Source organism: Mustela nivalis (genome assembly GCF_964662115.1).
Source record: "Mustela nivalis genome assembly, chromosome: 7".
Classification (NCBI taxonomy): domain Eukaryota; kingdom Metazoa; phylum Chordata; class Mammalia; order Carnivora; family Mustelidae; genus Mustela; species Mustela nivalis.
Window position 1 is genome coordinate 121,429,742 of NC_139026.1, and position 27,264 is coordinate 121,457,005.

General features: G+C 41.1%; 1 protein-coding gene across 2 annotated transcripts in view; it reads left to right on the forward strand.

Annotated features, from left to right (window-relative positions):
* Positions 1-27,264, forward strand: part of DHTKD1 (dehydrogenase E1 and transketolase domain containing 1) — a 56,436-nt gene extending 29,172 nt beyond the window's left edge. For both annotated transcript variants that reach the window (XM_082740831.1, XM_082740832.1), the window contains 11 exons: positions 148-346; positions 2,895-3,207; positions 4,410-4,494; positions 4,977-5,116; positions 11,036-11,186; positions 12,437-12,543; positions 13,627-13,791; positions 21,981-22,063; positions 22,397-22,566; positions 24,183-24,268; positions 25,081-27,264. In XM_082740831.1, the coding sequence (XP_082596957.1) occupies positions 148-346; positions 2,895-3,207; positions 4,410-4,494; positions 4,977-5,116; positions 11,036-11,186; positions 12,437-12,543; positions 13,627-13,791; positions 21,981-22,063; positions 22,397-22,566; positions 24,183-24,268; positions 25,081-25,182 (1,601 nt within the window). In that variant the 3' untranslated portion in view covers positions 25,183-27,264. The remainder of the gene's footprint in view (positions 1-147; positions 347-2,894; positions 3,208-4,409; positions 4,495-4,976; positions 5,117-11,035; positions 11,187-12,436; positions 12,544-13,626; positions 13,792-21,980; positions 22,064-22,396; positions 22,567-24,182; positions 24,269-25,080) is intronic.

Genomic DNA, 27,264 nt, shown 5'->3' on the forward strand with positions numbered 1-27,264 from the left:
GCTAGGCTCCGAAGTATGGCATCTTAACCACCCAGGCAAGCTACCTCTTAGTATGTGGGCTGCCTCCCCACACAGGTAACAGGAGTTGGAGGTGGGCTAATGTCGTATGGGATAGCTGGCTGGTTTCATCTGTCTCCTCTGCCTCAGGAAAGCTTGTGGGCTGCGCCATCATCCACGTCAATGGAGATAGCCCGGAGGAAGTGGTCCGTGCTGCACAACTGGCTTTTGAATACCAGCGCCATTTCCGGAAGGATGTGATTGTTGATTTGTTATGCTATAGGCAGTGGGGCCACAACGAGCTGGATGAGCCCTTCTTCACCAACCCGGTCATGTACAAGATCATCAGGTACATTTATAAACCTTTGTGGAAGATCCCCTTGCCCCCATAGGGCTCACATTATTTTTATTAGATGCTCTGAAGTAGGGTGACGAGCTCCATGGGTTGCCTGATGCACACAACTTTCGGTGCTAAAGCTGGGACAGTCCTGAGCAAACTGGGGTGGTCATTCTGTGGGTCTCAGGAAAGGTCCCCATATTCTTCAAACTCTACTCATTTGCTTGATGAATAAACAAAGGCAATTTACCAACACCGCTTGGCAGATGGGAAACAAGTAGGAGGACTTGGGCAGAGCCCACAGTATGCCATTGACAGGACCAGAAACCAGTCCTCCGTGATTCACTTGGTGCCTCGGCAAGAGGTAACATCACAGTTGTAAGGAATCTTGGGAACTGTGCTGTCCAGTATGGAGGCCACTATCATATGTGGCTTTTGAACACTTGAAATGTGGCCGGTCCTGCTGGAGAGGGGCTGTAAGTGTGATAGACACACCAGGTTCCAAAGACTTTATCTGTCAAGAAAAATGTGAACTATCTCAATACTTTTTTTTATGTTGATAAAGTATTAAAGTGACCATATTTTACACATATTGAGTTAAATAAATTTGTTATGAAAATTAATTCTACCTGTTTTTTTTTAACCTTTTCTAATGTGACTGCTAAGAAATTTTTAATTACACATTGGCTCATGCTACATTTATTTTTAAAGATTTTATTTATTTATTTGACAGAGCACAAGCAGGCAGAGAGGCAGGCAGAGAGAGAGGGGGAAGCAGGCTTCCTGCTGAGCAGAGAGCCCAATGCAGGGCTCAATCCCAGGACCCTGAGATCATGACCTGAGCTGAAGACAGAGGTTTAACCCACTGAGACAACCAGGTGCCCCTCATGCTACATTTTTCTTAAATTAACATACAATGTATTATTTGTTTTGGAGTACAGGTCTGATTCATCAGCCTTACACAATACAGAGTGCTTATCACAACACATACCCTCCCCAATGTCCATCACCCAGTCAGCCCATCTCCCCACCCACCTTCCCTCCAGCAACCCTCAGTTTGTTTCCTAACATTAAGAGTCTCTTATGGTTTGTCTCCCTCTCTGGTTTAGTCTTGTTTCATTGTTTCCTGTCTTCCCCTATGATACTCTGCCTTGATTCTTAAATTCTGCATATCAGTGATATCATATGATAATTATATTTCTCTGCTTGACTTATTTCACTTACTATAATACCCTCTAGTTCCATCCACATCATTGCAAATGGCAAGATTTCATGTTTTGATGGCTGCATAATATTCCAGTGTGTGTGTGTGTGTGTGTGTGTGTGTATCACATCTTCTTTATCCATTCATCTGTCGATGGACATCTGGGCTCTTCCCATGGTTTGGCTATTGTGGGCATTGCTTCTATAAACATTGGGGTGTAAGTGCCCCTTTGGATCACTACATTTGTATCTTTGGGGTAAATACCCAATAGACATGCTACATTTCTTTTGGACAGTGCTGGGATAGAAGGTTAATATGATGGAGAGAAACATGTTACTTTGGAATTTCCTTTTTTGATACTAGAAAGTACAACAGAGCCCCTTCCCCACTTTAGTTCCTCATAGGTAAAAATGAAAGCAGAGAAATAAATTGAGTGACTTTAAAAAAAAAAAAAGATTTTATTTATTTATTTGAGAGAGAGAGAGATCACAAGTAGGCAGAGAGAGAGAGGGGGAAGCAGGCTCCCTTCTGAGCAGAGAGCCTGATGCGGGACTCGATCCCAGGACCCTGAGATCATGACCTGAGCTGAAGGCAGTGGTTTAATCCACTGAGCCCCGCAGGCGCCCCAATTGAGTAACATTTTATAGGTCATTCTGGTCATGGGTAGCAGACTACTCTTGGAAGAACAAATCTGGAATTTAGCTCCTGAATGGCATGATGTGGCTCAGGGCCGTATTTTTTTAAAAAAAAGGTCTGCCTGGTCTACCTCTTTTGTCAGGACTGGATACGATAAAGTATGTGAATAAACTTTGTAGTTTAAAGTATTATGTGAACATAGAGTATCATTATTATTATTGTAAAACCAAGGTACTGGTTATTATGGTTACTGGGTTATTAAAGCTACCAAAAACGGATGTTGGCAACTTTGAGTTCAATACTTTTTGAAATAAGGGTGTAGACAATGTAGGTCAGTCTTGTAAATAACTGTCCAGAATGTTCATAGAAAAACTCTACTAATTATTTCTACCTTAATATAGACAAAAGCCTATAAAGATGGATTTGTTTTTTCTTGGGAGAGTTTTGTTTTTACTTGGAAGAGGTTGTTACTCCTCATTGCCTCTAGAGAAAACAAGATATTGGAGTGAAAGTTACATAACATAAAATGGATCACTCTGCAATTCAGAGGTATCTAGTATGTTCACCGTGTTGTCCCACCACCCACACTCTAGTTCCCGAACATGTCCTGCGTGCCTCCTTACAGTGATGATGCTCTGTGATACCTTTGACAATGGCTGTGTCTGTCACTCTTCCCCTGTTGCAAATCAGATTGACTTTTCTCCCTTGTTTGCTGTACAGAGCCCGAAAGAGCATCCCGGACACCTATGCAGAGCACCTGATTGCCAATGGACTCATGACTGGGGAAGAGGTGTCAGAAATCAAAGCCTCCTACTACTCGAAGTTAAATGACCATTTAACCAACATGGCACACTACAGCCCCCCAGCCACCAACCTGCAGGCACACTGGAAGGGTCTGGTCCAGCCGCCAGCCTGCATTAGCACCTGGAACACGGGTGTGGCCCTTGACCTCCTGCGGTTTATTGGCGGGAAGTCGGTGGAGGTGCCCGAGGAGCTCCAGATGCACAGTCATCTGCTGAAGACCTACGTGCAGGTAGGGAGCCTGATTGTTTCAGGTTACTGATTGTTTGTCTCGAGTCACAGAGAAATCGGTGTGGGTCTGATCTTTTTGAATTAGTGTTACTGATGGTGGGTCGCTAGGTTCTGGGAGCTGAGCCTAGAGATGTTTTGGTACTGATAGTCTCTGAGCTCTGATGTGTCCACTTCTTTTTTCTTTCTTCTTCCCTTCCAGTGCACATACGTGGTTTGGTACTGAGAGTCAATGGAGTTTGGTATTGAGAGTCAATACTACTCATTTCCCTCCATTTATTTATGTATTAAATGGTTGATACATCACATGCACATGGGCAGCGTGCCCGTTATCACAAGTACAGCGGCACAGGAATGCCAGCTTTGATTTTTCTGACCAGTGAACAGAAAAACACTTTCATTTGGGGGTAGATTAAATAAAAATGAAGAAATTTAACATGCATACCCCAAGGGCAACCATTTAGAGACTAATGCACATCACAGTTTTATGTATTGTCTCAAGTTAAATATAGACTGAAGTTTTAGTTGTCCTGCACCTCAGGAATCCTAGAACGTGGGACTCTCCATGCAGAAATGGGGGAAGCAAGGCACTAAAGGCCTTTGCCTTTACTTAAACTTGAACAGAGACACTGTCCTCTGGATGATTGTTACAACGCTAACTTCATCTTTAGGTTTTTTATTACATGTAAAGAGACTTTATCTTTTTAAGACTTACTAATTCGAGTTGTGGAGGCAGAAGGGGCAGAGGGGGATAATGTCCTAGCAGACTCCCGCTGAGTGGGGAGTCCCTTGATCTTACAACCCATGAGATCATGACCTGAGCCAAATCCAAGAGTCTGATGCTTAACTGACTGAGTCACCCGGGCACCCCAGGAGCTGAGACTCTTAAAACAATCTATGTACTTGCCATCCAGCTGAAGAACTAGAATATTAGAAGGATGGTCCCCCTCATACCCTCCCTGGCTCCATCTCCTGTCTTCTATGCAGAGGTTAACCACTAACTCGAGTGCCTGCTCGTTTTGCCTGTTTAAAAATCTGGAACTGCTATCCTGTTCTGTTTCCTTCTGCACTTTCTCTTTTACTTAATATTATGATTTTGATACATACTGTTATTGCATTATATTTTTTGGACTCAGTGTGAAAAAGGAGGTACACTCTTAAAAGTGTCTTTTTTTTTTTTTTTTCTTGCCCTTCCATTTTTTGCAGTCCAGGCTGGAGAAAGTGATGGATGGAACAAAGTTAGACTGGGCCACGGCAGAAGCTCTTGCCTTGGGCTCATTACTTGCTCAGGGTAAGAAGTTTCTGGTTAGCTGCACAGCTGGTAGGGAGTGCTTTGTATGACATTTGTTATATGTGACCCCTGAGGTTTTGAATTAGAGCTATTTCCCGTCGTTATCATTGACTAGAGAGGCTCTAAACTTTTCTTACTTGGCAATATTTAACCTTAGTATAACTCATGTTGGTAACCTTCATCAGAGAATTAATGACAGAGCATGTCTTGCTGGGAAACAAGGCTCTGCGCTGGATGAATTGGGAAGGTATTTTCCTCTAAAGATTGTAGAGCAAATGATAACTCTCCATTCTTAAATATTCTCACGTTACCCAGACTTTTGAATATAGCACAGGTGTATTTTAATCAGGATAATCTCTTTGCTACAGAAAATACTCAGGATGAGTTGATATGTTAAGAATTCAGGGTCACCATGTCTTGTTAATACTTAGGTTATTCATGGGAGTCTGGATTTTTCTTTGTTCCCCACCTGTTTTCTTAAGGTTTCAATGTCCGTCTGAGTGGGCAAGATGTTGGCCGTGGAACTTTTAGTCAGCGGCATGCAATGGTTGTTTGTCAGAAGACTGATGATACCTATATCCCTCTGAACCATATGGATCCTGATCAAAAGGGGTTTCTAGAGGTAGGATGTCTTATTAATCCGCTGTAAAACCCAGGTGCCGATAATTATAGTTAGAAGATTCTTAAAGCAATTAGAAACAGATGTTAGCTATTTTGAGTTCAGCCTTTTTTTCTTTTTTAAATTATTTTAAAATTCCAGTATAATTAACATGCTGTTACATTAGTTTTGGATATACTTCCTACATCACCCAGTGCTCATCTAGATAACTATACTCCTAATCCCTTCATTTATTTCCCCCATTCCTCCATTCCCCCATCTCCTCATCCACCTGTCCACCTCCACTCTGGTAATGACCAGCTCATTCTCTAAGAGTCTGGTTTTTTGTGTCTTCTTTTTTCATTCATTTCATCCGGATCTTAGATTCTGCACATGAGTGAAGTCATATGGTATTCGTCTTTCTCTGACTGACTTATTTCACCAACCATTATACCCTCTAGAGACTATTCAACCATAAAAAAGAATGAATTCTTGCCATTTGCAACAACATGGGTCTAATCCTTTTTGAAATAAAGGGTTCTGAATGGGTGGAGAAGAGAGGTCTATACACTTGGGATGGAAGGAGCATACTAGTGAGTAGACTAGAGCTGTTTCACTCCAGGTACTTAACTGTAGTCCTATAAATGTCAAATAGTTGTTCATTTTGTTAATCCAAAATTGATGTCATGGGGCACCTGGATGGTTCAGTTGTTAAGCATCTGCCTTTGGCTTGGGTCATGATCCCAGGGTCCTGGGATCGAGCCCCTATCAGGCTCTCTGCTCAGTCGGAAGCCTGCTTCTGCCTCTCCCACTCCCCCTGCTTGTGTTCCCTCTCTCACCATCTCTTTCTCTGTTAAATAAATAAAATAAAATCTTTAAAAAAACACACACACGAAGGAAAATTGACATCGTAATCTGTGTGTTGCTGAATTCATTAAAGTAACCCAAAGATGTGGATAATAAGCCAACAACAACAGCAAAAAGCCCTGGAGCACCTGGTTGGCTCAGTCCATACAGCATGAAACTTTTGATTTTCAGGTTATGAGTTCAAGCACCACAGTGGGCATAGAGCTTACTTAAAAAAAAAAAAGGGCCCAGCTTTCTCAAGGTTACCTTATTTCTAAGGCTTAGTAGGCTTGACAAATATATCTGTTACCATATATTTCTATGTGGTGGTCACAATAGAGTCAAAGGCAGAGGCTGGGTCTTTTTATTTTCTCTCCAACAGCTAGCACAGTGCTGGCCACATGATGTTTATTAAAATTAATTATCCTTCAAGGTACGCTTAGTGACATGTCATCTTTTTTCCTATTCTAGCATTTGTTTGGGTATAATCTGGAGCTTACTGATACTCAGTATTTAAACAAATTTACTTGTCAAAAGCAAGATGCTAGAACCATTACTTAAAAGGACACAAAGCTCATTTTTTCTTTTTTTTTTAAGCTCATTTTTTCTTTACACGATTCTGAAATCTACCCCTGGATCAAGTCAGATTGGGGATCCAGACACTGAAATGTAAAGTAGCCCCTCACTCCAGTGTCCTTCATTGAATTGTGCCTTGATATATAGTATCAGTTCATTTTGAATATTACTATCTAGAAAGCCCCAAGTAAATGCCTTGCATCTCTCATGAGGATGCTGTCCAAAGATTTCATTAATTATCTAAGACCAACCCTGGAGGAACTGCTGCTCGCTTGTGGTACTGAGTAGTGGTTTGTCTTTACTGTGTATGCATTGTAAGTGCCTCGGCCGCTCGGCCTTTCCCGTTCAGGTCAGCAAGGGCTCCCAGGAAGGGGTGGAGACCATGGGACCCTGGAGACCAGGAAGAACAACATAGACCACCAAGGCTGTCTGTCCCCTCTGTGCTGTGTCTCATTCTTTACCTTTCTTCTCTCTACTTACATTTACACTATCACACTGTATATTATATACCCATCTCAGATGCTTTGGGGCATAGATAAAACCATTAATAAATCCAAGACGTGAAGGTAGATGTGTGAATACAAGTGTATAAAGTATGCTGAATGCAGAGGTGAAGGTGTAGTGAGTCTACTTGGGAAGTCAGGAGAGCGTGGGGGAGGAAGCCAGATTTGAGCTGGGGCTGGAAGGACATGAGGAGTTGCCTAGTCTGAAGCACGTAGGGAGAACGTTCCAGGTGGGCACAACTGTACACATAAAACCCCGGGAGGTGAGAGGACAGGGACTCCAAATAGCATCATGTGACTGGAGGTTCAGGTGCAAAGTGGGGACAGGGGCAAGGAAGAGGAGCCTGGCCTGACTCTGCACATCGTGAAAGATTTGGAATGTTATAGAAGCTGGAAACCTTGGAGGAATTTTGAACAAGTGATCAGGTTTTTATATCAGACAGAGCCCTCCTGATGGTACTTTGGAAGCTGAAGGTAGATGAGAATTTTGGGCAGTTCTGTCCTAGCTTTATTGAGGTAAGGGCAATTTCTAAGGAGGGTTCTCAGTTGTTCTAGGCAGGAAATCGCGGGGACCTGAATTAGGGCAGAAGCGGTGCAGATGGAATATGGGGCCAGATTTGAGAACAGCGATAGGACTTAGTTGTAGAGAGTGGAGAAGAAAAACTAGTCTTGCTTATCTCCTGGCTTCTTAACTCAGACATTTGCTATATGATGGTGGCATTCACCCAGATACAGAGTAAAGAGAGGGCATGGGTTTGGTAAGGAAAGATGATGGATTCAGTTTTGGACATTTGCCTTTGAGGTGGCTGAAGAACCTAGAAGTTGCTGTCCATTACAGAAAGGCAATTAGATGTGTATGTCTGGAGTTAATAAAGGAATTTAGTCTCGAGGTACACATTTGGACATCATCAGGGTGTAGAAATGTTTGAAACCACAGGGGTGGGCAGGGGTGGGATTATCTCCCTGGGAGAGAGCAGAATAGGAAGAGGACTGGGGATAGGGTCCTGGGAAAAACAGTTTTTAAGGTGCTGGCAGAGGGAGACATTTTTCCCAGGAGAGCACCCAGAAAGATGGGAAGACAACTGGGAGTCGCTGTGTCATGAACTGAAGGAGGGAGAAGTCAGACACGAGGAAGAACAACATGGCCGTTGGATTTAGCAACTGGAAGGTCAAGGGTAGACCTCGCATAGTTTTTTGTGGAGTTGTGAGAACAGAAGCTAGATTGCACTGGCCTGAGCAGTAAACAGGGGTTACAGAACTAGAGACAAGTGGATTAGATAATTCTTCTAGAAGCTTGATGGTGAAAGGAAGCTACAGCTGTAGACCACTGGTCAGGGGACTGTTTCTTGTTGCATTTTTGAGTATTGATTTCTATCTGCTATGAAGGGAAAGTCAGTGAGGAGAGGTTCAGAAAACAGGCATTAGGTGATAAAGCCAGTGAAGAAGCAGAAAGGAAGAATGGATTTAGAACATTGGTGGGTATGTCAGCGTTGAGTAGGAAGACAAATGAGAAGGTGAGGACAGACAGAAGGTACGGGGAAAGTGGTCAGTCTAAACCCTGTTTACAATGCACTCATAAATCTGAGAAATGTAGCTATCTTTTAAAAATTAGTGTAACATATAGCTTATAACTGAAATCAAAAGAGAAATCAGAAAAGACAAGGTTATTATACATATTATTATACATAATCCTACCATGCTTATAAATCATCTATTTTTATTTTTCTGTGTTGTCACTGAGTGCTTAAACATACAAATCACACATTTTTATACTTGTAGTCACAGTTTTTTCCCCCAGAGTCTTTTTTGTTTGTATGTTTTGTTTTTGTGTTTTTGAGAGAAAGAGTGTTCCCTCTCAGCGTGAGGGGCATAGAGAGAGGGAGAGAGAGAATCTCAACCAGATTTCTTGTAGAGTGTGGAGCCCAACACAGGGCTTGATCTCACAACCCTGAGATCATTACCTGAGCTGAAACCAAGAGTCGGACACTTAACTGACTGAGCCTCCTAGGCTCCTCCAGAGGTTTCTGTTTTGTTTTGATAAAAGATTTATTGAGATAAAACTTTTTGAATTTAGTCTTTCAATGTATACAATTCAGTGGTTTTTAGTATATTCACGGAGTGGTGCAAACATCACCACTATCTAGTTTCATAATGTTTTCAGCACCCCCAGAACAAAACCCCATACACCCATGAGAGTATCCCCATTCCTTCCTCCACTCTGCCGCTGACAACCATGTATCTACTTTCTGTCTCTATTGATTTGCCCATTTTGGACTTTTTTTTTTTCTTTTTAAAGATTTTATGTATTTATTTGACAGACAGAGATCACAAGTAGGCAGAGAGGCAGGAAGAAAGAGAGGAGGAAGCAGGCTCCCTGCTGACTAGAAAGCCCGATGCGGGGCTCGATCCCAGGACCCTGGGATCATGACCTGAGCTGAAGGCAGAGGTCTTAACCCACTGAGCCACCCAGGAGCCCCTGGACTTTTCATATAAATAGAATCCTACAATAAAGTGGCCTTTTGTGACTTGTCTCTTAGCGTCATGTTTCCAGGGTTCGTCCATGTGGTAGTCTGTGTCACTACCTCATTCCTTTTTATTGCCAACTATTATTCTATAAATACATGACTTACAAATATCTTTGAGAAACAATTTCAAACAAAGACAAAATTATGAAAAAGTTTGATGTACAATACAAAAGGAACTTTTTCTCCTTCTGAAACATTTGAGACTTGAAGTTGGAAATACAAGGTTGCTCACCTCCTGCTGTGAATGTGTATTTCCTGCAAACAAAGACCTTCGCGGCCACCATAGCAGTACGACCATCCACGTCGGGAAATGAATGTCAAAACATGACTACCATCTCCTTCTCCAACCTGTTGAGAATCATGTTGCATTTATTTCTATTTATTTTTTTTTATTTTTTAATTCTTTTAGTTGAAATACTGTTGACACACAATGTTGTATTAGTATAGGTATGTGACAAGTCTGTATGTTATGCGGTGCTCACAAGAGTAGCTACCATCTATCCCCTTACGCTCTTCCAATATCATTGGCAATACTCCCTGTGCTGTATCTTTCACTCTGTGACTTATTCATTCCATCCCTGGAGGCCTGGGCTTTCCACTCTCTCCCACCCATTTTGTGCATTCCCCATTCCCCACTCCCCTCAGTCAATCACCAATTTGTTCTCTTGTGTTTATGGGTCTCTTTCTGCTTTTGTTTGTTTTCTCTGTTTCTCCTGTTTTTTAGATTCCACATATAAGCGAAATCATTCAGTATTTATCTTACTCTGTGAGACTTACTTCGCTTAGCATCGTACCCTCTAGATCTACCCCTGTTATCCTATGACTGAGTAGAATTATGTTGCCTTTAACTGTCCTATCTTTTTTGCCTCCTCAGAGACCTAATTTTATATTCTGCTTTTCTTTTTTATCTTAACATGTCATGATGGTTCTTTTGCTTTATTGTGCAGATAGGATGTTAGAATAATGGATTCTAACCAAAGGCAGGCCTTCTTTTGGTAACTTCCCCTCCTTTGTTTTGTGATTTTTTTAAAAAGTTTGTGTGACATAGTTTTACTCTCAGTAATAAAAATAGGTTATCTGAGAAGTTAATTTTGCTTATCCTTTTAAAAAATTTTTAAATTATTACTATTTTTTTTAAAATGGGGCTCAAACTCACGAGCCTGAACTAAAGACCTGAACTGAAATCAAGAGTTGGATGCTTAACTGACTGAGATACCCAGGCTCAAAATAAGCAAAGCTTATTTTGCTTATCCTTAAAGAAAATCTTTAGTGCCCATATTCCATTCTTTTCCCTCCTCTCTTCATGCCAACTTTCCCCAAATGCGTCATTCACAGAGAGAAATAGATCTCCTTTCTCAAAGAAATGGGAGATGACTGGAAAGAAAGTTCCCCTCTGGGCCCCTCCTCCCTTTTGAGAGGTTTATGATGCTTTACTGACTTTTGTGTCCCCTGTCCTAGCATGACAGTGTTTCTTTTCTCTTCCTTTGTATTAGGTCAGCAACAGCCCATTGTCAGAAGAGGCTGTCCTGGGATTTGAATATGGAATGAGCATTGAAAGCCCCAAGTTGCTGTCCCTCTGGGAGGCTCAGTTTGGTGATTTCTTCAATGGTGCTCAGATCATTTTTGACACATTCATCTCTGGAGGTTGGTGTTGGCATATGTGTGTGGCATGGCCCCAGCCCCTTGGGGACAAATGAATGGAAAGGGGCATAGCTGCCTATGAGGTGCTGTAGCACAGCTCCTCAGGAGAGTTGGGAGGCTGCCTTGCCCTCTGCTGGGGCCTGACAGCTATTGGATGGTTATGAAAGCTGCCAGAGGGCTGGGAGCCACTCAGACCGTAAGCAGCAACTTCTCCAGGGGACGGCGCTTGGCTGTCAGAAGCAGGGCATGTACCCGCCAGCTCCTAGGCAATGGACTTTTGGGTCTGCGCTTGGGACGTGTTGAGGAGCTGTGACATGAATACAAAGCAGGCAGTGGTGACACAGGGAGGATTTGTGCTCAGAGCAAATGGCAGCCTTGAAAACCCACTTCCCTAACCCAGGGATATTTAAGTATCTGAAAGCTGGCAGTTGTGCATCTTTATTGTATTTAATCACCATTTACAGAAGCAGAACCTGCTTATTGCAAAATTCAAAGGTACGTAGTAAAGTACAAGTGTGAGTTCCTATCACCCCATTTTCTGGGGGGAACCACTCTTGGAATTTGCACACTTCAGGCCTCCCTTTGCTGTGTTTCTCTGCAACCTTATAGTTGTGAGGAAGAAAAGTGCTGGGACACCTGGGTGTCTCACTCGGTTAAGCATTTGCCTTCAGCTCAGGTCATGATCCCAGGGTCCCAGGATCCAGCCCCACATCAGGCTCCTTGCTTTGTGGGGATTCTGCTTCTCCCTCTGCCTGCTGCTCCCCCTGCTTGTGTGCTCTCTGTCTCACGCGTGCGTGCACTTGCAAAAGATAAATAAATAAATTCTTAAAAAAAAAAAAAAAAGAAGGAAGAAAAGTGCCTTGAGGGAATTGACTGAACTTTGACATGTACAGAAGCCATCCTGGCGTGTCTGCTCCCTCGGCTAAGGACAGTGGCCCGTGTTGCAAGTGGTACATGAGGAAACGCAACATCCACCTGGAATCAGAGATACATGTTGTCCTTGAACCCGGGTCATTCCCCTTTTAATTTGTGTTCCATCTGCTAGAGCCCGTTCAGTGAACATGTCCTGTAGGGTTTCAGCCAGTGGGATGGATATCTTCCTCCAAAGCCTGGAACACTGCTGGAAAGTACTTAGAATGGAAATGATTTTAGGGGATCAGACAGCAAACTAAATTTGTGGCACTACCAGGTCACCTCAGGCCATTCTGTTCCTGCCTCAGAGAGATCTTACTCCCTGTCATGTGCTTTTCCAGGGGAGGCCAAGTGGCTCCTACAGAGTGGCATTGTTATTCTCCTTCCCCACGGGTATGACGGGGCTGGACCCGACCATTCCTCTTGCCGCATAGAGCGTTTCCTACAGGTACGTGTCCCATGCCTTCTAGATTCCAAGAAACGCTTCCTGCTTCCTAGATGGTTTGAAATAGAGTTGCGTCCTGTAGATACTTCGCGCACACCTCAAACGAGAGGACTTGGAAGATTTGAATGACACAAATTTCATGCAATGTCAATATTCCTTATCAGCCTGATGCCTGGGGACACCAGCATCATGGTTGTATAGCCATTAAAGTGGTTCTTGTATGGCAGAGGTCAGGGTCTCCCAAACCAGGCTGACTGTCAGAATCACCTGGGGAGCATTTTGTAAACAAAGATACAGGGACCAACACCAGATTCTTCAGAGTGAGGCCTAGGAATCTGTATTTTTACTTAAAAAACTTTTTTTCAAGTAATGACTGTATTTTTATAAAATGATTCATGATCACCAAAAAAATTTTAAATAACCACCCAGAAATAACCATTGTTAATCATTGGTAAGGAGCAATACCTACGTCTTTTTCTGCATATGGCAGAATATGCAGGAAAATATTAGGGTATTTTATTATGAAAATTTTCGAACATACAGAAGTTAGAAGATTTTCCAGTGAACGTTCATAGGCCGACCCCTTAGAGTGTACCATTAATATTTTATTCTACAGTACTGGTTTATTACAACTACTCATTATCATCCTTCTGTCTCTAAACCTGTATTATCTTCTGATGCATTTCAGAGTAAATGGATACACCTGTACACATCCACTTAGTATGGGAATATCATTAGTCATTTTGGCATATGCGCCGATAAAATACACAACTAGATGATAGGTCAGTAGAAAGGTAGACAGAACAGTAGATAGATGCATAGTTATATTGGTAGATAAAAATGCAGAAAAATGATTTTATAAAAATTAGGATACAGAAATAAATGGCAGGTAAATTAAAGATGGTGTGTGATGCAAACAGAAAAGTACATTTTGGGAAAGAAATTATAGGATATGTACCCTCCTGTGCAGAAGATACGGTTTGGAAGTTGTCAGATACAGACATGTTTCCCTTAGGACAGCCTGGGTCCTTGTGATTGAATGAGATGATCTGAACATTTGCTCCTTTCTTATATTTTTTCCCTCAGATGTGTGACAGTGTCGAAGAGGGAGTAGATGGAGACACGGTAAACATGTTCGTGACACACCCGACCACCCCTGCACAGTATTTCCACCTGCTCAGGAGACAGATGGTTCGGAACTTCCGAAAACCCCTCATCGTTGCTTCTCCGAAGATGTTACTCAGGTTCCCTGTAAGTAGAAAAAACTAGTTAGTAAGCATTTCTCCTTTTGTCATTAAAAAAAAAATTATTTAAAGTTAAGCTCGTTAACATAAAGTGTATTATTACTTTCGGATAGAATTCAGTGACTCATCAGTTGTGTATAACACCCAGTGCTTATTACATCACGTGCCCTCGTTAGTGCCCATCACCCAGTAACCCCAGCCCCTCAACCCATCTCTCCTCCGGCAACCCTCAGTTTGTTTCCTACAGTTAAGAGTCTCTTATGGTTGGCCTCCCTCTCTTGTTTTCATCTTATTTTTCCTTCCCTTCCCCTATGTTCCATCTGTTTTGATTCTTAAATTCCACATGAGTAAAATCATATAGTATTTGTCTTTCTCTGACTGACTTGTTTCACTTAGCATAATACCCTCTAGTTCTGTCCGCATTGTTGCAAATGGCAAGATTTCATTATTTTTGATGGCTGAGTAACATTCCATTGTGTATAAATATACCACATCTTTATCCATTCATCGGTCGATGGACATCTGGGCTCTTTGCCCAGTTTGGCTATTGTAGACATTACTGCTATAAACATTTGGGTGGATGTGCCCCTTCAAATCACTATTTTTGTATCTTTTTGATGAATACCCCTAATAGTGCTGGATCTGAGGGGAGTTCTGTTTTTAACTTTTTGAGGAAATTGTTTTCCACAGTTTGCATTCCCACCAACAGCTGGAAAAGGTTCCCCCTTTTCCACACCCTCACCAACATCTCTTGTTTCTTGAGTGGTTAATTTTAGCCATTCTGGTGAGTGAGGTAGTATCTCATTGTGGTTTTGATTTGTGTTTCCCTGATGATAAGTGGCGTTGAGCATGTTTTCATGTGTTTTTTGGCCATTTGTATGTCTTCTTTGGGGAAATGTCTATTCATGTCTTTTGCCCATTTCTTGACTGGATTTTTTTGTTTTTTGGGCATTATGTTTGATGAGCTCTTTATAGATTTTGGCTACTAGTCATTTGTCTGATAATCTACTTCTGTAAGTTGCCTTTTAGTTTTGTTGATAGTTTCCTTTCCTTTTTATCTTGATGAAGTCCCAATAATTATTTTTGGTTTTGTTTCCCTTGCCTCTGGAGACATGTCTAGTAAGAATTTGCTGCTTCTGGAGGTCAAAGGATTTTGATGGATTTATACCTCACATTTAGGTCTTTCATCTGTTTTGAATTTATTTTTGTGTATGGTGTAACAAAGTGGTCCAGTTTCATTCTTCTGAATGTTGTTGTTGTCCAATTTTCCCAGCACTGTTTGTTGAAGAGACATTTTTCTGTTGGATATATATATATATATTTTTTTTCTTAATGTATTTGTCAGAAACAAAAAAAGCACATGCAGGGGGAGTGGTAGGCAGAGATAGAAGCAGGCTCCTTGATGAGCAAGGAGCCCCAAGTGGGACTCAGTCCCAGGACACTGGGATCATGACCTGAGCCAAAGGCAGACACTTAACTGACTCAGCCACCCAGGCGTCCCATCTGTTGGATATTCTTTCCTGCTTTGTCGAAGATGAGTTGACCATATAGTTGAGGGTTCATTTCTGGTTCTCTATTCTGTTCCATTGATCTGTTTATTGTTTTTGTGTCAGTACCATACTGTCTTGCTGATTATAGCTTCATAATAAAGCTTAAAGTCCAGAATTGTGAGCTCCCAGCTTTGATTCTTTTTCAACATTACTTTGGCTTTTTGGGGTCTTTTCTGGTTCCATACAAATTTCAGAATTGTTTGTTCTAGCTCTGTGAAAAATGCTGGTGGTATTTTGGTAAGGATTGCATTGAATGTGTAAATTGCTGTGGATAGTATAGACATTTTTTTAAAAAAAGATTTTATTTCAGACACAGAGAGAGAGAGAGAGAGAGAGAGAGAGCAAGAGCTTGGGCAGGGGGTGGGGGGAAGGAACGGGAGAAGCAGACTCTCTGCTGAGCAGGGAGCCCAACTTGGGGCTTGATCCCAGGACCCTGGAATCATGACCTGAATGAAAGGCAGATGCTTAACTCACTGAGCCAGCTAGGCACCCCAGGTAGTGTCGACATTTTAGCAATATTTGTTTTTCTAATCCGTGAGCATGGAATGTTTTCCCATTTCTTTGTGTCTTTCTCTATTTTTTTCATAAGTGTTCTATGGTTTTGAGAGTACAGATCTTTTACCTATTTGGTTAGGTTTATTCCTAGGTATCTTATGGTTTTTGGTGCAATTGTAAATGGGACTGATTCCTTGATTTCTCTTTCTACTGCTTCACTGTTTGTGTACAGAAATGCAACAGACTTCTGTGTGTTGATTTTATATACTATGACTTAGCTGAATTCCTGTAGCAATTTTTTGGTGGAATCTTCTGGGTTTTCTACATCGAGTATCATGTCATCTGTGAAGAGTAAAGTTTGAATTCTTCTTTGCCAGTTCAGATGCCTTTTACTTCTTTTTGTTGTCTGATTGCTGGGCAGGGGCTTCTAGTTCTATGTCAATAACAGTGGTGAGAGTGGACATCTCTGTTGCATTCCTGACCTTAGAGGAAAAGCTCTCAGGTTTTCTTGAGAATGATATTTGCTGCGGGTCTTCCCTATATGGCCTTTATCATGTTTGAGATATGTTCCCTCTATTCCTACTTTGTTGAGGGTTTTTAATCAAGAAAGGGTGCTGTATTTTGCCAAATGCTTTCTCTGCATCTATTGAGAAGATCGTATAGTTCTTATCCTTTCTTTCATTAATGTAGAATATCACATTGATTGATTTGCAGATATTGAACCACCGCCCCTGCAGCCTAGAAATAAATCATACCTGGGCATGGTGAATAATCCTTTTAATGTTGGATCCAATTAGCTAGTATCTTGTTGAGAATTTTTGCATCCATGTTCATCAGGGGTATTGGTCTATAATGTCCTTTTGTCATTTTTGTACATACTTGCTTCTATTTTCTGTATCTGATTTATTTATTTAGGGCCTTTATTTATTTTATGAGACCATAACCCAAGCTGAAGGCAGAGGATTAACCTCTGAACCACCCAGGCACCCCTTTTTTGGGCTTTTTAAATTGAAATTTTAATTCCAGTTAACATGCAGTGTTATGTAAGTTTCAGGTGTACAATATGGTGCTTCAACACTTCCATACACACTTGGTTCTCATCACGACAAGAGCACTCACTCCTTAATCCCCTTTACCTGTTTCACCTGTTTCCCGCCCCGCCACCCTGGCCTCCTACACTCTGCAAACCCACACATCCCCTTGTGTCTAATTATATTTAAACAGAAACGTCTTTTCAGTTTTAGTTGACCTAACTGCTTTCTCTCTTTAAAAAAAAAAAAAAACTTTCTGGAATAACTTAGACTATAGGGAGCACTCCATCTCACTGTGAGCAGAAATAATTTTTTTTTGAAGATTTTATTTATTTTATTTGACAGAGAGAGATCACAAATAGGCAGAGAGGCAGAAGCAGGCTCCCTGCTGAGCAGAGAGCCCAATGTGGGGCTCAATCCCAGGACCCTGGGATCACGACCTGAGCCGAAGGCAGAGGCTTTAACCCACTGAGCCACCCAGGCGCCCAAGCAGAAATAATTTTTTAGAAAAAGTTTATTTAAGGTGCAAGTCGTTTTCAGTACCAGTATTCTTTTATCTGTGGGGAATACATTCCAAGACTCCCATCGGATGCCTGAGGTTGCAGATAGTACTAAACGTTGTACCCACTATGTCTTTTCCTATATACACGTACCTATCATAAATTTTAATTTATAAATTAAACACAGTATTAGCTTAACAAGAACTAAATAAAATATAAGAATTATGATTATAGGGGCGCCTGGGTGGCTCAGTGGGTTAAGCCACTGCCTTCGGCTCAGGTCATGATCTCAGGGTCCTGGGATCGAGTCCCGCATCGGGCTCTCTGCTCCACAGGGAGCCTGCTTCCTCCTCTCTCTCTCTGCCTGCCTCTCTGCCTATTTGTGATCTCTCTCTGTCAAATAAAAAAATAAAATCTTTAAAAAAAAACAAATGTTTAAAAAAAAAAAAAGAATTATGATTATATATTATAAAAGAAGTTATGTGAATATGGTCTTTTTAATTTTTTATTTATTTTTTATTTTTATTTATTTATTTTTAAAAGATTTTATTTATTTATTTGACAGACAGAGATCACAAGTAGGCAGAGAGGCAGGCAGAGAGAGAGAGAAGAGGAAGCAGGCTCCCTGCAGAGCAGACAGCCTGATGTGGGGCTCGATCCCAGGACCCTGGGATCATGACCCAAGCCAAAGGCAGAGGATTTAACCCACTGAGCCACCCAGGCGCCCCCAATATGGTCTTTTTTAAAAATACCTTGTTGTGCTGTACTCACCCTTCTTGTGATGGAGCAAGATGATAAAATGCGTACATAATGAGAGGAAGTAGGTGAATGACGTAGGCATGGTGACAGCATGATGCTACTAGAGACCTTCTGACCACATGTCAGGAGGAAGAGCATCTGCTTCTTGACCTAGGTTGACTGTACATAACACAAACCATTGAAAGCAAAACCAGAGAAAACCAAGTCTAATGTACTATATTCCAAGTCTAATGTACTATATTGAGAGTAGCAAGTTGGGAATGCCAAGTATTTTGATGAAAACCAGTGGTGATATTCATTGGCTTACTGAGATTTTTTTCTGCTAAATGATTTACCAGTGGATAGACTCCTGTTTCAAACATTACAACAATATAGCTTATTGCTATAACATTTAAAGGGGTACATATATTTTCTCTCTCTCTTGTTCTCTCTCAAATAAATAAATAAAATCTTTAGAAAAGAAGAAAAGGAACATTTTGTCTGGGTTCACCTGAACTGGGTGTTAAGCACACAATATGTTTTTTATTTTATTTTAAATTTAAATTTATTTTTATTTTTATTTTTTTGTGTGAGAGAGAGGAAGGGAGGGAAAGGGATTGCACATGTGAGCTGGAGGGGGAAGAGCAGAGGGAAAGGGAGAGAATCCTAAGTCGGCTCCACGCTCACTGTAGAGCTGTACAGACAAGAGGCTCTATCTCACCACCCTGAGGTCATGACCTGAGGCGAAGTCAAGAGTCAGACGCTTAACCGACTGAGCTACCCAGGGGCCCCCTTTCCAATATATTTTTTAAATCACAAAAATATGCAGAGTTCAAGATAATAAATATTGCTAAGCATCTATTTATCCCATCTGCGAGCATTTTTTCTGGTCTTATATGAGAGTCTTAATTAGGATTAAGGTTCAAAAAACCTTGGCACTTATTCGGATGCTAGGCAAAGGAGGTAAAAGAAGTCATTTAGGATTTGGCTCTTCAAGACTACCCTGTGCTTCTCAGGAAGGCTAGAAAATGTATATTTGGAATTGAGGGGTGTTGAGGAAAGCAGTGAGTGATTTGCCTCTAGTGGAGGTCAGCATCCACATGAGCCCAGAGTGGGTGCCGCCTCAAATTCCGCCCTCTGTGCCCCTCCACTGCCTCTCCCTGGTGCTGACCCCGGGGGTCAGTACTGTGGAAATGTACTTCCCGTTCTTACACCGATGGCATGGTTTGTGTGTTTGATCCCTTCATTCTCGTTTGCCCCCCTGACTGTGCCTTGAACAACCTTGCACATTGTGAGATGGCTTCCTGGGTCTCGCAGCATGAGAGGACATTCAGGAATAATGAATGCCATCCCTTTAACACGTGTTTCTCATGGGGGTATTTGGACACAGATCTTTTGAAGCAGCAGTGTTAAAGGGGCTGAGTCATAATGCAGATTACTATAATTTATTTCTAAGAAAAATATTTGTCTGGGATTCTTGACCCAGTTTTCATTATACCCCTAAGGGTGTCACATGCTCCCTCAATCATTACTATAATGGTATGTAATCACATTAAGTATAATATATGTATATTACTAAGTATTGAGTGAACAATTAGAAATTCTATTGAGAATTTTTTTGCTGTTTCTAATGAGAAAGAGAGTTCACATTCTGGCCCCAATAGTCCACTCCTCTCTCATGTCTAATATATAACTTACCAAATAAGTGAGGCCTTGCTCTGGAACCTTGAAAATATCAACAGCTAGGGGCACCTGGGTGGCTGTGATGGGTAGGTGTCTGACTCTTAATTTTGAGTTAGGTCAAGATCTCAGGGTCATGAGATGAAGCCCTGAGAGCTTAAGATTCTCTCTCCCTCCGTTTCTCTGCTTACACACTCTTTCTCTCTCTCAAAAAATATATATATATATAAAAAATATATATATATATATATTTTTTCAACAGCTATCCTATAGATTTTTTTAAAGATTTTATTTTTTATTTACTTATTTGACAGAGAGAGAATGAGATCACAAGTAGGCAGAGGGCAGGCGGGGGCGGGGGAAGCAGGCTCCCCGCGGAGCAGAGAGGTGGTGTGGGGCTGGATCCCAGGAACCTGGGATCATGACTGAGCCGAAGGCAAGGGCTTTAACCCACTGAGCCACCCAGGTGCCCCTATCCTATAGATTTTTAAGTGAAAAACTATTAAGTAGATAAATATCTTCATTAAACATCTCAGTCCTTCTATTAACTGAAAGTGAGTACCACCATTATTGAAGTCTGATTTCTTCCTGAAAATTAGATTCTTGGTACAAGTGATCTAGCAGAACAGAAGTCCACCCTTTCTTTCCAAGGTGTATTCAGAGATGACTTGCCATATGACAAATATGACTCAGGGCTGTAAGAAGTTTGTCTGACATGTGGTACCTAAATTCTACCCAAATTTCCCACCCAGCTCTGAATTCCAGTTCCTTTTTTTTTTTTTTTTTTTTTTTTGCCTTAGTGAGTTCTACACCTCCATGTGGGGCTTGAACTGACACCAAGATCAAGATCAAGAGTCACTTGCTCCACTAACTGAGCTAGCCAGGCGCCCCTCCAGCTCCTTTGGATTCCTACCCTAGGAAGTGGGAGCTGACCAAGGGTTCAGGATGGAGAAAAATGGCTTTTATCATACATTATTTAGCAATAAGAATAAGTAAAAAATAAGAATAAAATAAATATATGATATATAATAAAATATATATCTATATATAATAGGTAACATATATTATGTAGACATATAGATAATGTGTAATGTATAAAGTATATATTTTTATTTCATTCTCTTAATTAATATTAATTTTTTAGGGTATACTACAATATTCCCCATCAGCATGGCTGCCCATCAGTGGACCAATCAAGATGTAGTCCTATTTGACGGGACGCCTGGGTGGCTCAGTTGGTTAAGCAGCTGCCTTCGGCTCAGGTCATGATCCCGGCGTCCTGGGATCGAGTCCCACATCGGGCTCCTTGCTCCGCAGGGAGCCTGCTTCTCCCTCTGACTCTGCCTTCCACTCTGCCTGTGCTCGCTCTCGCTCTCTCTCTGACAAATAAATAAATAAAATCTTAAAAAAAAAAAAAAAAAAAAAAAAAAAGATGTAGTCCCATTTGAGAATAGATTATAGGGCAGTGAACTAGGGTTGTCTATGTGCTAAGTTCTTTGCAACAGGTACTTATTTAAATTGAGTTCATTAATAAAATTTCTTTTCATCACAGAAATATTCATGTATTGTTCCTTCTTGTTCTGACTCATTAGGTTTCACGTATAAATTATAGTCAAAATACTAGAGACAGAAATCCTTGTCCTAGGGGCGCCTGGGTGGCTTAGTGGGTTAAGCCACTGCCTTCGGCTCAGGTCATGATCTCAGGGTCCTGGGATCGAGTCCCGCATCGGGCTCTCTGCTCAGCAGGGAGCCTGCTTCCTCCTCTCTCTCTCTCTGCCTACTTGTGATCTCTCTCTGTCAAATAAATAAATAAAATCTTAAAAAAAAAAAAGAAAAAAAAAGAAATCCTTGTCCTAGTTTAGCTGTTTTTGTTCACAAATGTCATTTCTGATTCCAACAAACCAAAGTGTATTTTTACTGAGACAAAAAGTGCGATCAAACTGAAATTTTGATTCTAAAAGTCTTGTTTCAGTATTGCACAAAAGGCAATCTTACATAACCTGGAAAAAGTAATTTTATTCTGAAATATACACAATTGGTATTTTTTTTTTAAAGATACTGTGTTTACTAGGGCATATATTTATATATATGAGTCCGAGGAGGAAAGTTTGATGTTATTTCTTGGTAAAGATCCCTTGAAAGTGCAAGCATCTTCAGCTCCTTTCTTCGGTTGATAGTTGTGTGGCTTTTTACCCTCCTTAGGCCGCTGTGTCAACTCTTCAAGAAATGGCGCCAGGAACAACATTCAAGCCGGTCATTGGTGATTCATCTGTGGATCCCAAAAAGTAATTTGCTGTGTATCTCTGTTTTCATACTCTGCAGTAGAATTTTAATTAATGGGAAAACTAGTTCACGTTAGGGAACCCAGAATGACCCAAATCTCCTCTATCCTGATAGAAGTCCTCTGCCCCCATGGGGCGGGAGTCAGAGTTTGCATGGAATTTGGAGCTTCAGAGGCGTGCGTTGCTGAGGAAGGCCACAGGGCACAGTGTGTCACTGAACCCAACTACAGAGCCCCCCACTGCTTCCATAATGAAGCATTTTCATCAACGCAATCTCCTCTTTCTTTTGATACAATTCTCTTAGCTGTTTCTCCTCTACCCCATTCTACCCAACAGGGTCAAGAGGCTAGTGTTCTGCTGTGGCAAACATTTCTATGCCCTGCTGAAGCAAAGAGAATCCTTAGAGGCCAAGAAGCATGACTTTGCCATCATCCGATTAGAGGAACTCTGCCCTTTCCCACTGGATTCATTACAGCAAGAGATGAGCAAATACAAACACGTTAAAGGTGCAGCATTATTCTTGGTGGGGTTCTTTGGGTTTTAGATACCTGAAACCTATTCCAGTGTCTCATGTGGAAAGGGATTCTGGGGCAGTGAGAGTCCTTAAAGGATTGAATATTTTGGAATTTGGAAAAATGGGCAAAAAAAAAATACTGCTAGAGCGAATGTTTCCTTTTCTTTTATGGTGTCCCTTTCAGTAACCCACCTCCTTCTCTCACTTTAAGATGTGTCGTTTCTTGACAGGTTGGAGGTAATCAGTGCTATACTATTGCTTAGGATAAATGTAACTGTAAAAGGCAAGTCTTTACAACAAGTGGGGCTTCAGTAATTAGACATCTGTATGTACTGGGTACGGACATTAACTCAGGATCACAGATCTAAATGTAAAACATAAAACTCTAAAACTTCTAGGAGAAAATCTCCATGACCTTTGGCTAGGCAAAAGATCTGAATGAAAGAATGGGAGGACAAATAACTACTTAAAATGATGCTTGTCAGGGGCGCCTGGGTGGCTCAGTGGGTTAAGCCTCTGCCTTCCGCTCAGGTCATGATCTCAGGGTCCTGGGATCGAGCCCCGCATCGGGCTCTCTGCTCAGCGGGGAGCCTGCTTTCTCCTCTCTCTCTCTGCCTGCCTCTCTGCCTACTTGTGATCTCTCTCTCTGTCATATAAATAAATAAAAAATCTTAAAAAAAAAAAAGATGCTTGACATAATTAGTGATAAGGGAAATGCAAATGAAACCCAAATGAGATACGGCTGCACCCCTGTCAGAATAGCTAAAATGAAAACAAAACAGTAAGTTGGTGATACCGAGAGCTGATGAGGAATGGAAAGTGGTACAGCCACCCTGGAAAATAGTTAGTTCCAACACACAGTTGCCAGTCTACTCGGAGGTATTTGCCCAAGAGAAATGACAGTGTGTTCACAGAAAAATGTCTACCACAGCTTCATTCATAATTGTCCCAAACTGGAAACCACCAGGATGTCCTTGAACCTGTGGATAAATAAACAAGGATGTAAGGTACATCCTTGCAATATCATACTACTCAACAATAAAAGAGAGTGAACTATGGCTTTGGGATTTTGCTAGTTCAGGGCAGCCAGAACCAAAGCTTCCATAGTATAATTCCATTTATCTGATGTTCTGGAAAAGGCAAAACCATAGGGAGAAGAGAACCTCAGTGGTTGCCAGAGGCTGGTGCCATAGGAGGAGTTGCCTTCAAAGGGCAGGATGAGGGAATTTTGGGGGTTGATAGAATTGTTCTGTATCATGAGTGAGGTGCTTGATACATGACTATCATTTACCAAAATACAAAACAAACAAAAAACAAACCACACCATGCCATATTGGAAAGGCATAGATTTACTTGAAGAAAGCTAGCTATACATACATACACACTGTATATGTACATATGTGTGTGTATATGGCTATAAGGTATCTATGTATGTACATATGCACTGTGTGTATACATATACACACATTCTATATATATATTCTATATATATTGATATATATAAAACTATATATATTTTTATATATTCTACATATAGAATGTGTGTGTGTGTGTGTGTGTTACTGTAGGTTTACCTGGAGTATTGAAATGAACTTTCTTCTCCTATAGATTTTATTTGGAGTCAGGAGGAGCCTCAGAACATGGGACCATGGTGCTTTGTTTCTCCAAGGTTTGAAAAGCAGCTGGCCTGCAAGGTAATAGCTTTCCCTCTTACAGTGTTTTATGTATGTGTGTTATTTCTCCTGGAGTGCCAGTAAATGGGTTTATTCCCCATTAGCAGTCCAGTTCTTTTAAAGAGAAACTAAACTATAAAACCTAACTTAGACTGGTTTTTTTTTTGGGAATGAAATGCTGAATGTTTATCAAGATATATATATGTGTATGTGCTAGTACGATGTAAGAAAAAGTGATTATACTTAAAGTAAAAGCCCTTACCTGTCAGCTACCTTACCCCTAGTCTTGTCCTAAAGGTCACAATCCAGGCCCTGGGGGAGCAGGGTGATGAGTGGGCTTGTATTACGTAATGGAGAACAGATGCCCACTAATGCTTGTTCTAGGCTCTTCCACATAGCTGGGGTCCATCAAAGGCCAAGTTCTTACTGCTTAGACTGTCAAGAGGGAAGAACAATGAGAAGAGCAAATGGGCTTCTGTTTCTCTTTCTATTCTTCTTCAATTAGAACTCACTTCACACATTTGTTACTAGTTTGTGGGGTCAAATCATTGTCATTGTTCTAATTTAGGAAACTCTACTGCTAAAACCAACTAATAGTTACTGAAGAATACGACCAATTCAAGAATTGATCTCCCCTGATGGTGCCTGGGATTTAGTTTTTAGTTGTGACCTGTATCTCCTTCCAGTCTATTCTAGGTGACCCATTATTTTTCCAAAAAAGGTGATTTGTGGTTAAACAAGCTAAAAGAAAGGCATGCCCTGCCTCGGGAGAATAAAGCCGGGCTCTGATCAGGTCAGCAGGTCATTTTATTTCTTTTCTGCTCTCATCATAGCTCCGTCTTGTGAGTCGACCCCCTTTGCCAGCCCCTGCTGTAGGAATTGGCACCCTTCACCTGCAGCAGCATGAAGATGTCCTCACCAAGACCTTTGCTTGATGGTGTCCTTTGAAACAGTGTTACTTCCTTTTAAGAAAACAAACATGAAAAGAAAAGCTGGCTCCTTTGCTCTCTTCTTCCATTAGGCAACATGAAAAGTCTGTGTTCCTCTAAGACGTTGGGATTGATGAGGAACATTTAATTGGAATACACAGAGTATCCAAGGGAATTATCCATCGATCCATGAACCTGATGAGTCTCCTTAATCCTTGAAGGTACAACAGTGTTCTGTTTTGGTTAGATCTGAGTGAGCTGTAGAACCAGTGCCTTACCCAGACTTTTTCAGACCATGTTTTCCAATTAACTATATATGCCCAGGAAAGTCTCTGTAATTTGAATTCACAGAATTTACCTGCAGATCACCTGGACATGACTTCTCAATTTGCTTGGTGCGTGTCACTTTCATTAATTTTGCCATTCTTTATTCAGAGTCCTGGGACTACCAGTATTTTCATTTTATGTGATCTCAGGGGCTGCTTTCCAGCCACAGTGAGAAGTGTTTCACCAAATGCTGGAGTAAAGCTATGCTAGTCCTGATGGATGTTCTTCAGAAGAGCTATTTTCTCCCACTGACCTTAAATATCCATCCCATTACAAAGGACTAGGGATGTATCATCTTTCTGCACAGTATTATTAAGGAGTTTTAGCTACAATGAAATTGTTTATCATCTTATCTTTTTTCCCCCTAAATTCTTATTGCAGTGATATCTTAATATTTTTGATTGGCTTTCGGTGTCTGATACGGGGATTTCAGCTCCTGGTTAGTCAGTCTTGCTGCTAAAAGGGTATGATGAAGTGATGTTCGTTTGTGGTATTTAAGGAGCATTTTAACTTTAACGCTGAAAACTTCCAAGCACCAGGTTCTTAGGGGTTTACGGAGATCACCAGCCCATTGCATTACCTCTGAAACTTCACGGAAGCTTAACTACAGAGCAGCAAGCTGTGTAGCTTAATGTCACTTGGTGCTGCAGGGGCTCTGCCATCTTCCATTCTGGTGCTATGAGAGTTTTTCTTCGAAATAATGGAGGAAGTGCTGGGGCATTGGAATGGCCTCTCCCTTTTTTGGCAACTGGTAAAGTCTTTCACAATCAACATGGTTGTTTGGGCCACAGGAGTAGATTTGCAATTCACATCTTCAATGTATGCCTTAGTTTGTTGATTTAATATTTCTGTAATATTCACAGCCCTTTGCACCTATATTCAAGCCCTGTGCACCTTAATGCTTCCTTCCTGTGTCAAGCCTTATAAATCATGTAACTTGGTGCCATGCATGTAAATCGGTACAAAGTCTATCTAATGAAAACGGTTATCAGTGTTGTATACTGAACTAGAAAGACATGAAAGGCCTGTCATTTTTTTTTAGATCTCTTGGTTTCTTGAGTTAAAAATTCCAAGCTTGGGGTGCCTGGGTGGCTCAGTGGGTTAAGCCGCTGCCTTTGGCTCAGGTCATGATCTCAGGGTCCTGGGATCGAGTCCCGCATCAGGCTCTCTGCTCAGCAGCGAGCCTGCTTCCCTCTCTCTCTCTGCCTGCCTCTCTGCCTACTTGTGATCTCTGTCTGTCAAATAAATAAATAAAATCTTAAAAAAAAAAAAAAATTCCAAGCTTGAAGCACAAAATGAGAGGGAAAACTAGGGTTTTTTTGTTTTGTTTAGTTTTTTAGAAGTTTAGACTTCTTCTAATTTCTCTGGTATCTTATTATGTCTTCACCACCATGAGCCATGAAATTGTCTTCTAAAAAAATGTGTCTTCCGTATCTTAACCTTCTTACTCTCAAGCACTGTTGCAACACAGGTCAGCATTTTTAATTACATTGTAGGAAAGGACCAAATCAAATACTCATAATAAAGTATGGGATAAAAATATCATAGCAAAATTAATAAAACACCTTTATTGTATTCCCCTGGGAAATTTGATAATGTGATATTTGTATCCCCTTTATATCTATGTTAATTTCATATTCAATGAAGAATAGAGCTCAAATTGGGTATTCATTGAAGAGAAGAATTAACAACCATGAAGAAAATGTTGATTTTGTCTAAAGTGACATATTCTTAGTAAAATAAAATTTTCTTCTTTAAGAA